General features: G+C 34.1%; 1 protein-coding gene and 1 pseudogene across 1 annotated transcript in view; one reads left to right on the top strand and one right to left on the bottom strand.

Annotated features, from left to right (window-relative positions):
• The window catches only part of CCPG1 (cell cycle progression 1), a 39,949-nt gene that overhangs the window by 15,666 nt on the left and 6,099 nt on the right, over positions 1-18,184 (bottom strand). The window contains exons 2-3 of the mRNA XM_011363459.2: positions 3,622-3,690; positions 1,601-1,721 (exon numbers count right to left, since the gene is read on the bottom strand). Of these exons, the coding sequence (XP_011361761.1) occupies positions 1,601-1,721; positions 3,622-3,681 (181 nt within the window). The 5' untranslated portion in view covers positions 3,682-3,690. The remainder of the gene's footprint in view (positions 1-1,600; positions 1,722-3,621; positions 3,691-18,184) is intronic.
• Positions 4,472-4,590, top strand: LOC111742082 (annotated as a pseudogene).

The raw sequence follows: 18,184 nt of genomic DNA, 5'->3' as shown, positions 1-18,184 counted from the left end.
CAATTCAATTATACTTTACTACTCTGATAGTCTACATATATAATTATCTGGGTACATAAAAGGTATTTACAATTTTTTTAAAGTGGATTTAATCAAATGACACATATAATTATAACCATCACTCTTCTGTTGCTAAAAAGATATCTGTATTTCAAATATAATTATTTCAATACTTGAAATTGTCAGGGTGTAATTTTACATACTTAACTGAACTCACTTAAAAGCTACTAAAATACAATATCTAAATAAACATAATCTCTACTATACAATACCAAAGCACTTAATCTAAGGTGTTTATAAAAATCTGTTAATATGGAAAACTGATGGCATATTTCCTGCATTCTTTGAGTTTATTCAAACTAAAGGTACCACTATTCTAATGACTGTCAATGCCTGGTAACACAAAAATCAAAACTATGGCTTCAAATTATGAATTCTTCACAATAAAAAATAGACTGTAAAAAAAAAAACCAAGAACTTAAACAGAGAAAAAGATGTCACTATAGCAGATATTTTTTACAAGAAACTCCTCAAAGAAAAAATGTACAAACAAAAGAGTTCATAATATTATATTTTTAATAAAAAAGGCTGCAAAATATTAACAGAAGTTAAAAATATATAATAAACATAGAAATTTATGCATAGCAAAGAACATACACCAAATGTTTACAGCAACTGTCTCCAGATTAAAAAAAAAAATTATAGGTGGTTTAAAATCTTTTTGCTCATAATTTTTTCTATCATGAATGTTATTTCTCATATAATTTAACCCCTACAAAAAAAAGGGGGAGGAACCCCCACTATCTTTATATGTTATATAGTCCCTAACAGAATATTAATTTGGAGGTAAGACTCCTCAACAAAAGTAGACTGGGGTCCAAGGATTCCTGAGGAAGTATGGAAATTTATGAGCACATGCATTCTTGAGAGAGACTACCCTCTAGCTTTCAGATTCTCAAAGAGATCTCTGACTCATGAAAGATAACAATCACTATTCAAATGAAATTGGTAATCAACAGGCTAAAAGCAAGATTAACAGGTACAATCTACTATATTTCTAACCTTGACACCTCTGCTGTATTCTCCTGAGGGGGAAATGTTCTATTTACATTTTTAGCAATTTTTAAAAAAAGTTTAAAAGTAATTTAAATATGAATATAAGAGTTTGCACTAATAAGGCATCATAATTCTTTATATAATTAATATGGATATCAAATCCCATAGGAAGTGAGATTACACATAATACAGATGCAAAATGGTAGTTAAATACCATTTACCACCTCTAACAATCCCTTGTGATGACTTAATAATTTTGTATACCAGTAGTCTTAAGACTAGTAATATTTACTTGTTATATGTGTAGTATTAAAGAGTTACTAGGAGGTCCAAACGTACACTAAAGCTGCAAATAAACAAACTTCTGGGTAAGTTAGGCTCTGCAGGCCTGCCTACTAATCCATACCAAAATTCTAGTCCTTCAGTGACCTGATCATTTAGATTAGTCAGAAAAGCTGCCTACCTAGAAATAAGGCAAGATTCATAATGTCCCTCACACATCCTAGTAAGTAAGTGAGTAAATCAGATTTTTTAAATGTCTTACCTCCCTGCTCTAACTGCAATACTTGTAGCTCCTCTTGCTCTACAGATGAATACTCTGGGGTGAGCTCACAGTTGTCACTGGCTACACCATGTTCAGAATTCACCATCTCTATATCAGACCCCTAAGAAAAAGTGAAAATCAGTTATTTGTCTATCAGCTGCTCAAAGCTGGATTTGACTACAAGTAGATGCTTCCATTATTAAAAGTCCCAGATGTTGTCATACTCCAAGGGGAACAGTATCTAATCTATCTTTTGTTCAATTTAGTCCATAAAGGCCTATGGCAGGGAAATAGCAGAATAGTCAGTCATAGGTTTAGATGCTAAAGGAGAGAAGTTAGCTCAAAAGTTGAATGCTCTATTTTAACCACTAAGTAGATTCTGCCTCTCCCCATCCCCCTTCCTCAATTTTTCCTATAGTTTACTGAAACATGAAATCAAAAAGTCTGAGTTCTGATAAACATTAACTCAAAACAAGAGAAATTTTTAAAATTCATTAAAGGAATGGGTTTTGAATTGAGTACTAAAGAATTCTGAATATAAGTCTTTGGGTTTGTGGCAGAAGAATGGTAGAAACAGATGCAAGGTTAGGGATGAATCGGGGGTGTCAGGGGAGACCAATTCTGGCCTAAATCAGAATGGGGCAATGGGAAAGGAAAAGAAAACACATATAAAAGACACTAGCAAGAAAGAGTAGAACTTGATAACTAGATATGGAGGGAAGAGGGATAAAAGTACAGATATGACCTACTCTGTGACAAGATGTCTCTAACATAGAATACCCTAATGGCACACATGTCTAAGTGCCAGAGTGGTTTGCTGTTTTGCACTCACAAGAAGATTCCCAAAGCTGCCTTGCTTGTAGTTAATTACCATTGAAGGAGAAGTTGTTGCTATGGGAGTTGATCTAAGCTTTGTAGAAAACAGGTTAAAAATAGAAAAGTCACTCATTAAAAAAAGAAACTACCTCAAAAAAGAGAAGAAACCACCTCAAACTCAATTGGTATTAAATTTCGAAACTTCCCTGCAGAAAAAGCAATCTTTTTTTGTTAATATTTTTTTCTAGATGTGACTAGCCAGTTGTCTAAACCTTAAATTAACAAAGTAATTATAAAAAAATACCATTTAAAATTTTTATTAATAAAACGAACAAAAAAACTTTATTAAAAAAGAAGCTTGAAGGAAAAAAACAGGAAAACTATAGATAAATCCATTAAAACTCTGAATAGGTGATTTTTATCGCTTCCATTCATCAGTATTTTATGATTTTTCTATAATGGACATAATATTACCAGTGTGAGAAAATAAATTAATGTTTATTATGTGCTAATTCTATAACATCACATTTCTATAATAAAATTCACTTTGTGATAAAGTTCTAGCCATAGTCCTTTTCTTGTTAAGTTCTACTAATACATATCTAAGTGAAGCACATGTTCTCCATGCTTCTTTCTGTTATTTATCTAGTTACACATTCTTGGCCAAATTACTTAACCTCTCCAAGCTTTAGTTTTTTCAGCTATGAAATGGGAATGAACAATCTATATCAGAGGGTCATTTAAAATTATACGAGTGTGTAGGTAAAGCACAGGGCCTGACCAGTAATAAACTCAATAAATATTTGCCTACTGTCTCAAAGCTGAGGAAATAAGGTAGAAGATGCTGACTCATGAAGAGTTTTCAGCAATGAAGTTTAATATAAGTGGGAAAATGTCAAAGCTATAGACAATGGAACCTTATGCTTAAATGTAGAAAAATACTGGCCTTTAAAGCAGGAGTCCCCAACCCCTAGGCCGCATAGCAGGAGGTGAGAGGTGGTTGAGCGAAGCTTCATCTGGATTTGCCACTGCTTCCCAGTGCTAGCATCACTGCCTCACCTCCAAGTCAGATCATCAGGCATTAGATTCTCATAGAAGCACCAGTCCCTGGTGCCAAAAAGGTTGGGGATCGCTGCTTTAATGAACCCAGTTTGCTAACACTATAATATTACACATGGCCCTATAAAAAGTATTAAATAGCATACCTCATGATTGATGACAGTCCAACCACAAGATGAATCACTGTCACTGGAATTTTCAGACATTTTTCAGGTCTACAAATACAAAAACATATTGATATATTTTTTAAAATCCTATAGGAAGCACTATATGTGACCCAAGTATGAAAAGTGGCTTACTATCTTCCAGGTGAAACTGAGACAACCCACCCATGGACTTATCATATAGGACATGACTGCATACCTGCATAAACAAATACAACCAAACTTCTAAGACAAAGATATCTTCGTGAGCTAGAATAGTCTAAACAGTCATACTGGTGGCATGAAGAAGAAAGCTGAGTCTAAAAGGAAATGTAGGACTTGGCCAACCAGAACTGAAGGGAAAGGAAAACCCAATTTAACTGTGTGAGGAAGCCAAGAATTCAGAGAATGGCAAACGGAGAACAGACAGCAAGAGTAAAAGCTTATGTTTTCAATAAACAGTAAGGTGTGAAAAGCATGGCTGAAGAAACCAAGCATGGGGAATAGAAGAGCTCCCAGGCCAAGCAAAATGTCTACTGTGTTGGCAACATGAAGCGATTTAAATTTTAAGCAGGAAAGAAACATTACCAATTTTTATGACAATAATCGTATCAGCAATACTTCAGTTGGATTAAAATAGAGGAAGAAAAAGACCAGAGGTTGGTTAGAAACTTGTGGTCATTGACAACCTACACTTAAGTCCTAAACCAGCATACATTTGTCACTCTACCCGGTTTGTTCTCCCCTTTCTTTCTGAAACTCTTATTTAAACTTTAAAAACTAGCTTACTAAAGTGAATTGCATCTTACTGACTTTATTCCATAAATTTGTCTTAAAACTACTTCTATAATTGGTCTACAGCCATGTTCCCCTGAACAAGCCCGATCCCGTCTGGTCTCAAAAGCTAAGCAGGGTTGGGCCTGATTAGTACTTGGATTGGAGACCACCTAGGAAAATCAGGTGCTGTAGCCATAAAAAATAAAAAAATAAGGGACTATAAACTGACAAGGTCCTTATAATCTGTGAGGTCAACCAAGGGTTGCCTAGCCTAAAAAAAAAAAATACTTCTATTATTGCATATATACTGAAAACACATCAGATCCAAGTTGATGGTATTCTAATAGCACTCAACTGCAGACAATTTACTATGGAACCAGTATTGAAATGAGAAGAGGGCAAAAAATATAGATTTAAATCTTTCATTACTGATTCTGGAAACTCTTGTAAATAAATATTTTTAAAAGAGAAGATACAAAGACATGGTTGCTCACTACAACATAAAAGCATGTTTTAGATAAATTGCTCAAAATCTAAAGTAAGACATAAATATTGTGTGACTTTTAAGGTCATACTAGCATTTTCTGATAAGTTCACCTGAGGTCATCTGACTGTTTGATTTTGTTTACAATTGATTAGGGCCCAGACAGTTTATAAATTTAAAGGTAAACTTGTAAAAAAATGTTATATTATAATGAAATAATTTCTTTCTGTCCAGTAGAGATTATCCAATCCCAAAGGCTACAGTCTAAATATCTTATAAGATTATAAACCAATTTTATAAATTACCAATTTTATTTCAGCATTCCTTATTAAACTGACTATATAAATCCCAATTTCTCATTGAACCAGTTTTCAAGAGTTTTTAAAAAACTTTTTGATGTTACTATTTGTATTTGAATTAATATTTGAAAATTATGGGTTGACATATAGAGCTATACAAAGACTGAGCAATTAACTTTGCAGGAGGAAAGAATGGTCAAAGGCTTTATAAATGAGGTTATAATGTTTTTCAGACATGTTAGTGTGTTTTTAAACTGAGTTAGTTGTCTAAATTTTAAAAGTGAGAGATCACAAAAAGTAAATTCTGGTTTCTCAATTTAAAAAAAGATGATGATGACACCAGAAAGATTTCTCAAGAGAACGGAAAAGCATTACAGAACAAAAGCAAAGGCAGCATGCACACCTGTCAGAATGGGTATCATCAAAAAAATCCACAAATAACAAGTGCTGGCAAGGATGTGGAGAAAAGGGAACCCTTGTACATTGCTAGTCGGACTGTAAATTAATGCAGCCATTGTGAAAAACAGTATGGAGACTTCTCCAAAAATTAAAAGTAGAGTTCCATATGACCCAACAATAACACTTTCTAGGTATTTATCCTAAGAAAACAAAAAGTAATTTGAAAAGATATATGCACCTCTATGTTCACTGTAGTACTTACAGTAGCCAAGATATAGAAACAACCTAGATGTCCATCAATAGATGAATGAATTAAGATGTGGTATGTATATGTATATGTGTGTGCATGTGTGTGTGTGTGTGTATGTACACACATAATGGAATATTACTCAGCAATAAAAAAATGAAATCTTGTCATTTGCAACAATACAGATGAACCTAGAGGGTATCATGCTAAGTAAAATAAGTCAAAGACAAATACCATATGATTTCATTTATATGTGTAATCTAAGAAAAACAAAACAAATAAATAAACGAAACAGAAACAAACACATATAGAGAACAAGCTGATGGTTACCAAAAGGGAGAGTAGATTAAATAAATAATTTAAAATAAAATTTAAAAATCTCACTATTAAAAAAGTTTTTGAATATTTTAGGATGAGAATCATTAGTTGAAATAATTACCATTTAGTAACATAATTTTTTAAATTTGATTCATATTTTGAAGATTTTTTTTTAATGGTGTGTTTCTATAGGAGCATTAAAGTGTACTCTGGTTGCAAATCGATGGGACACGGACTGAATACTGACTTACAAGGTAGACTGAAAGGAGTTATGATGGACAAATGAGCAAATAATATATCTTTTAACAAATTTCTAATATGTATTTATTACATAAACAATCCTACAATAGTTCCAGGGAACTGTTACAGAGCTTGCCTAAACAATGCTTATCCTAATAACAAAACCACAGATAACGGGTAGGGATGAGACTGGAGCATGAAGCATTTGAAGAAAAACAACCAACATGAGTCATTATTGCCTTTTCTTCCTTCTGGAGAAGGAAGAAGAGAACAATTGAGATTAAGAAAAATACTTTCTGCAGACTAGAGAAACCTAAAGAAATTCATTTATCTTGGGTTATTTGACATGTGTTCTATCAATGAAGAAGAAGAAATAAAATACTGTATATAAATATATATAAAATTATATAATATATAAATTATATATAACTAATTTTTAAAAAGCAGCAACCTATTGTAATCCTTGAAGTCGTAGCTCTTTAGTCACTGAGCATCTATCTAGTGTATGCTAGGCTCTGTTCTTGGCTCTGGAAATACAGTAGAGAACAAGACAGACTAAATCCCTGCCCTCATGGGCCTTAAAAAAAAAGATGCAGAAAAAAAGAATATGAAAGTTTTAAGATAGGCAATTAATCTATTATGAGTGGAGTGTTATAAGAAGGACAGGTATGAATCTTTAAAAGGGCATATATTAAGATGGAGAAGCAACTAAAGGGTGCTTGGACCTCTGGGATGCAAGGAATCAGTGCAATATTCTGCGGAAAAGATGAGCACTTACATTTAACCAATATCTATGGGGCAGAGATTAAAGGATAAAGGGAGAGACTAGGAGAAATCTGAGAAGACATGAAAGGTTTTTTTTTAGAGGATTACATAACCAGCTTTTGAAGGGAAAGAGTGCAGATAACTCCCAGGTTTCTGGTTTAAGTGACTGGGTAACTAGAAAAACTTTTCTATATGCAACAAAAGTAGATAAGACTTTGACATAAAATTGGTTGAAGCCTAAAAAGCATTCTTTCTTCACCATGTGAAAGTTTCTCTGTGGGGGTTCAGAACAAGCCACATCAAGATGTGCCTCAGTGGTATGCAGATTAATTTGAGGAAGGCAACTTCCCCTGCAGGCTCAAGAGAAACTTCTGCCCCTCCCTTTACCTAGAAGAATTTGGAATTACTGGGCCTTACCCATAATGTGCTATTATCAGAGACAACTTCTTTTGACCTATCTATGGGTGGGGGGGAGGGGGGAGCGGGGATCCACAAACTTTTATTTACTAAATGTCTCTTTTTATCATCCTGCAATGAGTATTTGAAACCTCAAGGTGCATTACCTCATCCCTAGCTCAGGATGTCTTATATACTTCAATCACCCTTTCTATCTCTGAACCTCTCTTGTATGTGGGGTTTCTGACTCTCTCATGTGGGGTTCCCATACATATGCATGTATTAAATTTGATTATTTTCTCTTGCTAAGCTGTCTCATGTCTATTTGATTATTAGATCAGCAAGAACCTTGAGGGTAAAGTCTGTTCTTCCCTCACATCTTCTTTCCTTTGCTTACTCCCATTCTTCTAACCTCCTTTAGCAGCCCATATTCTCACTGCTCCTCCATCTCACCTCTGAGACTTACATGCTTTATTTTCTTAATAACCTTCCAAAACTTAGAAGTTACCAGATCCAATTAGGGATATTTATCTATCTCCTACTCTTCTCTACATAATTTCCATTTAAATAGTTCTTTTAAACAGGTAGTTCCTAGCTTTTGCTTTGTAACAAAATACTCTAATACCTCAGATGAAATAAACATTTCAAAAGAAAGTTGAACACACTGGTAAATTGGGCCAACTTTAACATATCTGAATTTCTCAAATCAAAAAGCCCACTCTAATCAGGCCCCAGTTTAATTCTTCATTTACTTGTCTTGGAGGAAGGACAAATTTGTGATCTAGCCCAAATGAGAAAAAGATTCCTATTGGCTGTGACACCGAAGTAACAGTTTGGATAAGCAAAATTCAGTCATACTAAAGAACTCTCTTAATTCAGCTGTTCTCAAAAAGTTGGGTATGCTACAATTAAAGCAAAATTTTAAAAAGTAAATTTCAAAGCACCACCCTGGATGCACTGACTTTCAAAGCTGCCATTGTATTTGAACCTCAAACTATAGCCAATGATCTTCCTAAAATCATAATCTCATAAGGTCATTCCTTAAAAATATTAAGATTTGTCATACAAACTTAAGGATAACGCCCAAAACCTTGAGTATCTTGTGTTTTTATCTCTAGCATTTTATCTTCTCCAGCAATTCTCTCTTCCCTTATCCTCTGCAATTCCCCTAAAAAGCTTGGTGCTTTTAACTCTGGGGATTTGCAAACTCTGATCAGTACCTCACCCCCTTATCTCAAAAACTTCTGTGCCCATCCTTCCTTTCTCAGCTGGTCCTTCATGAACCATTCCCTGACCCACCCCCAAAGACTAGTATTTTCCTAACCTACTTATTTAGAATGCTGTGCTGTGATTACCTGTTTACCTGCCTGTTATATTTTCCCAACACAAAACACAGTGCTTGACATATTAGGCACTCAAAAAAGAAAGATAAGCAGATTTCTGGGTGATGATGTAGTTAATAACCCAAGTCTAAACTGTTCCTCAAGGAACTCAAAACTCTGGAGGAACCATGGGGTTCCTCTCCCATTATTTTGACCATAGGTAAATGCATAAACCCTTTACATTTTAAGGGCTTTACTAATAATAACTTAGAAATAAGCAGAGTTTATGGGAAAATTACAAAAGTATAAAAAATCCTACAATGTTATAAAGCTAAGGGTCCTTTAAGAAAAGGATAAATCTAAGAAAAACAAACAAAAAGATGAGGATAAAGCCCTTTATTAGATTCAGGCTTTCTTTTATTCCTCGAGTAGTTTCTTTACCCAAATCTCCAGTCACACATTTCTTTTTTAGATAACCACTTGTAGGTTTCTCAGGCATTTCAAATACTAAATCATCTTGCTACTGCTCTTCCTGTTTCTGGTATCTCGGAGATTAGTCTTAACTAAAAATAGCCAAAAAACAATCTGGCTGCAAGGAAAAGCCACCAAACAGGTCAAAAATCTTAGATTTAGGAATAACTATATTTAGGATAATTAAAACTTCACCTCAATCCAAGTCTAACTCCTTATCCGTTCCTTCTTTCACATCCTAACCAACTTCATTATTCCCCACTTGAATTACAGTGACAGATAACAGATCTTTACTTGCAGTTTCAATTCCCCTCCAGTAACTCCTTTACAAGGCTGCCCATACTATTATCCTAAAACATAAATGCTGATCACTTAAATCACTCAATCGATTAAAATTTGTTTCCACTGCCTTCAAGATAAAATCCAAACTATAATAACAGCCTCCAGAACAAGAGACAATCATTTAAATTGACTCTCATTTCATAAAAAAAAAAAAAAACCTACGGAACATTTCTTAACAACATATAAGATTTTATCTGTAGAGATCTATGGAAGAGAATTTGACAATAAGTATTACAAACATATGGTTTTAATACAGAATATAGCACATACTGGTGATGTTAAGATAGAAATTTTTTCTACAGATTCTCACTTTGTTTATAAAGCTACTTACGGTAGAAAGATCATTCTACAATAGTATAATCACACATTCCCCAGCAGATAGGAGGCCTAAGGTTAATGTCATTTTAAATTCATTCTTTTATTCATCTGTTCATTCAATATTTATTGAGTTCTTAGCACATGCTAGGTACTGAAAATATACCAGTATAAAAAATAGACAGGAGTCTTATGTTGAACTTGATCTGAGCCTCATACTCTAGGTAAGCAAGGAAGGTTGAAAATCTCCCCATACTGTTTAATGTTCTGACAAATGGCTAACTGTAATGGCCCAAACAGCCCTCCCAAAATCTCAGATGAGACTCACTTCCATCCTTCCTCATGATTCCCTTGTTTACTTGCCCCTATAAAACCCTTCGGTTTCTCCTCCTTTGAGACGTTTCTTATTAGTGAACTTTCTCCCCATTGCAATAGGCTGAATTAAAATCATCTCAATGTCTTGTGAATTTCATCTTTCACACTAGAGACAACATGAATAACAGGTAGACTATACTACATATTTGATGGTGTATTTCCTACTATGGAGGAAAATATGGGAAAGGAGAATAGAAAATCCTGGGTTGGGGGGCTTAATTTTAAAAAGGATGGTCAGGGAAAGCCTCATTGAGAAGGTATATCTAAGCAAAAATTTGAATGGATAAGGAAATCATTATACAGTTAACTGGGAGAAGAGTGTTTCAGACCAAAGGAACAGCAGGTATAAAGTTGGGCCCAAGCCTATATCTCTAAGAAACTGCAAGGAGGCCAGTGTATGTAGGGAGGAGTGGCCTAGTAGGAAGGGATGAGGACGGACAGATAATGGGGTTGGGGACAGATCATTTAAGGCCTTACAGATCCTAAGACATTAGCTTTTTACTCTGAGTGAAATGAAGTCACAGAAGAATTTTGAGGAAAGGAACAAATGGTCACTCTGGCTGCCTTACTGAGACAGTACTGTGAGAGAGCAAAGAGCAGGAAGTCTATTTGCAAAGCTACCACAGTAATCTAGGTGAGAGATGATGGTGGTTTGGACCAGGGTAGCAGCAGAGAAGACAGTGAGAAATGGACAGAATATATATATATGTATGTATGTATGTGTATATATATATATATATATACACACACACACACACACGCACACACACACATATACATACATATATATACATACATATATATATATATTCTGAATGTAGCGCCAATAGAACTTCCTAATATTTAATAAGGGGTACAAGGTATAACTCCTTGACTAAGCAAATACAAGAACTGAGACAGGAAGACTTCAAAAGCAGTAAGTTATAAAAGGAAAACTGGTAAACCAGTTTGGGGTGTGTTAAATTTGAGACATCCAAGTGGAAATGACAAGTAGGCAGCTGGAGACTGAATTTAGGGGACTGTTAGGGCCAAAGATGAAATTTTAAAACACTTTAGGTGGCAGATGGCAAAACTAATAACACAGCAACAACATTAATTTTACCTATAAAGTACAACCTAAGTGAATGTTACCTGATACGATGGTGCCCTCATCATTCCTGAGTAGCTACATTTTACTATGGAAAGGTAAGGTTTCCATCACTGTATCTTCTAGAATTAGACATGATGAAGAAGAATGGGGGCATTATTCTCCCACATGTCTATAATTCCAATGTAAGCCAACCAATGGGCTGTCAGCAGTCCCAAAACTGTTGCTGTACTATAAATGTAATTGAAGATGCAAGTCCATCTTGATAGCTTTCAAAAACCTATTTCTATAACGCTTTTCAAAGGTTCTGAAACTTTCATCTCCCAAAAATATGAAAATGCCTACTTTAATTTAGACTTCACTTGAGAAAGTGAAGAGGATTCAAGATCCCAACTAATGAAAACTTTAAAATGTCCTATATACTCTTTATATTCTATTTTTTGTTCAATAAACAACCCTGCAAAAATATTTTAAATATTTTAAATAAGCCTATCTTGATCTGGAACATAAACATTACATTCATTCATTCATTCACTCATTCATTCAATATATACTCCTACTACGTGCCATGAACTATTCCAAGTGCTAAGGATATAGTACCAGGGTGAGGCCAAACTGCCCCTTGAAGGGCTTATATTCTAGTAAGGGACAGTGATACAAATAAGCAGAATATGTAGTAAGTCAGCAGCAAGTGCTGTGGAGAAAAATAAAGCAAGAAGGGGAAAACCTGAACACAGGGAGTGGAGTTAGGGATTATGATTTTAAGTAAGGTTGTCAGGGGAGGCCTACCAACATATGAGGGTAATTATTTCTCCACAGCCTCACCAATAAAGTAACAACCATCTTTAATTTCTGATGATCTCATAAGCAAAATATAAAATAAAAGACCTGTTTATTTTAATCTGCATTTTCCAGATGACTTAGTGGGGTTATGCATCTTTTCCTACAGTTATTGGCGATCCCTACCTCTTCTGTGAATTATTTTATGTTCATATGTTCACCATCATAATGGGCTGTCTTTATTGACTTGCAGAAGTTCTTTATTAAATTCGATCATGAATGAATTCATTGTTATACCTATTGCAAATATTTTCTTGTGCCATGCTTTGATTTTTAAAAAATATCTTCTATCACAGATATTAATTTTATGAAGTCAAATATAAAGGATGAATTGGGTATCCTTGATAGTATCTATCTATATATATATTTTTAAATTTATTATTATTTATGCCTATAGCACTGGGTCTTCCTAGGTGGTCTCCCATCCAAGTGCTAACCAGGCCCAACCCTGCTTAGTTTCTGAGGTGAGACATCGGGCTTGTTCAGGGTGGCATGGCCGCAGACCATGGACCATGGCTCCACTGGGGCGCGAATCCAGGACTTTCTGCGTGTAAAGCAGACATGCTAACCGTTACACTATGGAACCACGTCCTATAGTATCTATATTTTATATCTTGCTTTTAGATAGCCTTTCCTATTTCCAAGATTATAAAATTATTCTCATATTTTCTACTAAAACTTTTTCAGAGTTATGGTTTTTACATTTAGCTGTTTTATCCATTTGGACTTTTTCCCCTTTGGTGTGAAACAGAAATTATCCTGATTATTGAATATCCACACCTTTTCCATGATTTAAAAATGCTTTTTGTCATATAAGGTCCCATACATTTATCAATCAGTTTCTGTAGATGCCATTCTGATTCTACAGATCTATATTCCTATACCAAATACAATGTTGTTTTAATTACTGGTATTCATTACTTTCTATAATACCATTTTTCAACTTTTTCTTTGGTCCTTCCTTAATCAACCACCTTAAGCACTTACATATAGGCAGATAAAATTGATTGCTGGTTACATACAATACTTGTTTCCTTATTTCCAAGTGCCAGAATATTTTTTTCTTCCCATTCAAAAACTGTCCCTTAACCTTGAGAATAAGTATTCTGTACAATAAAGTCAAATTTCTTAGGGTGACATTCAATAGTTTCCACTATCTGGTTCTAATCTAGCTTTCAACTGATTAGCTTTTCTCCTGAACTATCTCACCTGGTCAAAGTAACCTACTTGCCTTGTGTCTTCTGAACACAGAATGGACAGCCCTACCTACATGCCTTAACTTAATCAAATGACACTTCCTGAAATGCTCTTCTTCCTTTCTTCTGATTTCCGTATTTGAGGATTAGCCCTCATCCAAGAAGTTATCATAGGCCGCTGTTTCTGACACACTGATCTCTCCTTCCCCTGAATCTATAGCATTTGTCTTCTTTTTTTTCAATTAGAGTTGACATTCAATAATATTTTATATTAGTTTCAGGTATACAGCATAGTGGTTAGCCATTTACATAATTTAGAAAGTGATCCCCCTGATTAGTCTAGTACCCACCTGGCACTATACATAGTTATTAGAATATTATTGACTATATTCCCTATGCTATACTTTACATGTCTATGACTACTTTGTAACTACCAATTTATTCCAGCATTTACTTATTACTTCTTAGCATAACTTTGGTACTTCTTAGTATAATTTGCCAGATAGTGGCTTATATTACTTTTTTCCTTGAGTTACTTTACTAATTAGTATTAAACTTTACTAGTTAGTATCAAAGCTCTGATAAAGAGCTCCAATTTTATTTTTAATGTCTTTATAATAGCATAAAATTTTTAATTGCTCTCCACTACTCAGAAAGTCATACAATTTATACTCATTAATCTCTCATCTCTAATCTCATCCTTTTATTCTATTTACAGTAAAAGACATGCAAGCATTTGATTTACTCACATCAGGAACTAAAGGATCAGAAATACTAATTATCACCAGGTCTAATTTCAGATCTAGCCTCATCCCTAAACTTGCCTGTTAAACTTACCATAATTACGAATATTTTAAAATTTTGCCTATTTTCAATAGGGACTTAGGGCCACTAAAATCACTAACTACACCACAATGAAGGGGTTGAAGTATAAAAGCTTAAGAAATCTACAATTATCTAACAATTTCACCCACAGCTAGATGTGGGAGGAGTAGTTGTCTACTCTTTGGCTTACTACTTACCCTGTGGTGTGATCCCTATTACTCTACTCCTTAGCTCTAAAACGAACTCTTACTGTCTACGGCCATGCTGATCCCGTCTGATCTCGGAAGCTAAGCAGGGTTGGACCTGGTTAGTACTTGGATAGGAGACCACCTAGGAAGACCAGGTGCTGTAGGTGTAAAAAATAATAATAAATAAATAAAATAAAACAAACTCTTACCAAAGCCGAAAAGAATCAATTAAGCTGGAGTTGGCTTCTTTATCACTTCATTTTACTTTCAGCAGATATGATAATACTCTTGTATCTATCAGGAGACCAGGCGTCCTGATGTAATACTGAAGATGATCTCAACAGATAGTGAGGTCTAGTTCAGATCTGTCCAGAGGCATTTTACTCTCTTCAACTGTGTAGCACAGGCAGCTCCATAAAAGCCCCATGCCTTAACCTTATCCCCAAACTAAACTTTGCTTTGTTGTGATGCCACTTATGTACATTAACAAGTCGCTAAAAAAAAAAAAAAAAAAAAAGAGCCCTACTGAACTCATTATCTTGTTCCTTGAAACTGTTAGTAAGCAGAGTTCACTAAATTTTCAAGCATCTTCTTTAAAAGGACCATTAATAATTTCTTTCTTTTTGATTTTAGTGTTAGAACTGAGCTTATTCTGAGCAGTTGGCTTAGGTCATTGAAGAGAGTTTTCCCTCACGTACATAGCCATAGTTAAGAATATAGGACCTCATAGTGTATATTTTGTGTAGAGTAGTATCTTCATTCTTGGTTCCATTTTATAATTCCTACCTCTACTCTCCCCTTGTTGCATTTTTCTCTTTTACTTTTATTACCTTGTTGCATTTTATCTACCTCTATACTGTTCCAACCCTTCTGGCAACAAGATAAATTCATTCATTCATATTCATTCAACAAATGTTTATGAGCACCAACTATATGGCACTGTTTTAAACCCTTTTATTTTAATTATTATCTTTTAGGACTCAAAATAAATTTCAAGGATTAGGCAACATGCAAAGTGAGTACGAACAGAAATAAAACATGCAGATAAGAGTAGAGAGGGCATTTCAGGCAAAGGGAAGTGCGTGTACAAAGGCAATCAAAAGCATGGGTGAAGTAAGTCCCCCTCAGTAGTGAAAGTACAGTTTATATTTGCTGCAAATTTTATTTAAATGCACCTGAAATATATTCTTCCAAACATTTTATGTAAGCATTGGGGGCAGGGGGGGTGGTCAATAAGTTTTCTACCTTACATTTATCACTTAACTGTTTAACAAAATTTTTTAAAATTATTCAAATGACTTTAATGACTACATAATACATTATTATATTTATCATAGTTTATTTCCACATTAATGGATGTTTAGTTTGTTGATGGGTTTTATCATGATGAAATTTAGATGCAGGAAAAAAGTCATCTAAAACTAAGTAAGCATCTAATATTTATTGTCACTATGCTTTATGGTAATTTTGGCACAAAATCACATTTCAAAAAGTATTTTGATATAAATACTTCTGGAGTTAAATGGTGAGAAATGTGTCTCTTTCTGGAATTCAGAGGTCTTCAATCCTGTTCATTGTGGGAAGGAAGACCCTTCCACTATATTGCTTTCTTTTTTCCAAATAGTCTTCTGATCTTAAGTGAAGGGTCAGTTTATACTTTTTTTTATCGTCTACAATGTCGAACTTATTCCAGTCCCCAAACTCTGGCAATAAATAAACCTAGCTTAGGAGTGCCTGTATCCACTAGGCACAGGCCTTTATGCTGTGGGAAACAAAAGTACTACCCTAGGGAAGTTGATTCCAGGCTTAGTGGCTAGAATGGTCAGGTAAGCCCTTAATTTGAAAAAGATTGAGTTAAAAAGATTGAGGCTTTTTAACTGCAACAGCAGATAAATCTTTCAACATATTTTCTCCAAGCAAAGGTCAAACTAAGTTGCTTTCCAAACAACATTCAGAGACAAAAGATTTGATAAACCATTCTGAATATAGAGCTAAGAGCTGACTGCCATCCTGGACACTCAAAACATAGCACAACTGCTTCCTCTGATTGGTGTGAAAGGTAGAGAATGAAAGAGATGCAGAAAGATAAAGGCCACTTTCATGTAAAATGCTTTTGAGTTAAAAAAGAAAGCAAATTTCATTGTTTTCCTTAACCTGCCTCCTCAAGGGAAAAAGGAATCAATTTTTTGCCAAGCTGCATCACTCAGGAATTAAACTTCATTAAACTTCAGAAATGTGGTTTTGCTAAACACTTTCAGATTGATGCCATCTCATTTGCTTTGAAAGATCAGCATTATTAATATAAGGCTTCATAAAACTTCAAGCAAACCTGGTAAAAATATGGCTCGAGGCATGAAAACACGAAAGGGCTCAAAGAGAACAAAATAGTTTTATAATCCTGGGGTAAAGACAGTCTATTTTTTTAAGTCATTTTTAAGCTTTACACAAAACCTAAAAATCATAAAAAATTTACTATACAAAAATCAAAAACTTGTTTGCCAAAAGTCACTATAAATAAATATGAATGAAAATATCTGTGACATATGACAGTTTTCGAAGCATTTAAAATGTACCAGTAAGTCTACAGCCATATTATCCTGAACGTGTCTATCTTGGAAGCTAAGCAGGGTTGGGCTTGGTTAGTACTTGGATGGGAGACCACCTCGGAACATCAGGTGCTGTAGGTGTTAAAAATAATAATAAAAATAATTTAAAAAATAATAAAGGGTACCAATAAACAAATAAGAAAAAAGTTAAAAAATAGAACAGAAAATTTAGCAAGGAACATGAGTAAGGAATTACATAAGACAAAAATGGCTTATAATAGGAAAAGATGCTCAACCTTCTACCAAAAATACACAAAGAGAAAAATAAATTTAATGTCTAACAAAGATTATGCAGGTTAGGAGATTAAATACAGGAAAACAGGCACTGCAAACATTAGAAATATAGACTATTACCCTTTGAGTAATTTTGTAATAGCTATCAAGTTTTACAGGCAGATATCCTGTGACCTATCAATTCCATTTCATTGCTATGAATTTATCTGACAGAAACACTCACATGAAAATATATATATGCATATATAAGAATGGTTAATGGAACAATTTTTATAATAAAAAATTAGAGTGTAATATCTACCGAGTGAATTTATTAAAATATATATCTATAATTAATGCAGCCATTAAATAAAGTAGATCAACATAACTTGACATAAAAAGATATATTAAATGAAAAAAGCACGTCAGAAAATATCATGTATAATAAAACCTGTGCTGAGTAGAGTAAGTCAGACAAAGACAAATGTCATATTATCTCACTTAATGTGGAATCTAGAGAACAGGATTAATAAACAAAAGAAACCACCTTGTAGATACAGAGAGCATTTTGTTGGTTGCTGGACTAGGAGATGGGGGGGATAAGTGAAGGTGGGAGGAGATTAAGAGGCACAAACTGGTAGTTACATAATAGTCATGGGGATGTAGAGTACCGCATAGGGAATATAGTCAGTAGAATTGTAATAACTATGTATGGTGTCAGATGGGTATTGGATTTATTGGGGTCACTTTGTAAGTTAATGTAAATGTCTAATAACTGTACTCCTGAAACTAATATAATAGTCTATGTCAACTATAATTGAGAAAATAAAAATGTTAAAAATAATAATTAAAAAAATGATC

Source organism: Pteropus vampyrus, unplaced genomic scaffold (genome assembly GCF_000151845.1).
Source record: "Pteropus vampyrus isolate Shadow unplaced genomic scaffold, Pvam_2.0 Scaffold85, whole genome shotgun sequence".
Lineage (NCBI taxonomy): Eukaryota > Metazoa > Chordata > Mammalia > Chiroptera > Pteropodidae > Pteropus > Pteropus vampyrus.
The sequence above is the reverse complement of the archived record's forward strand: the minus strand, read 5'-3'. Positions and strand labels throughout refer to the sequence as shown.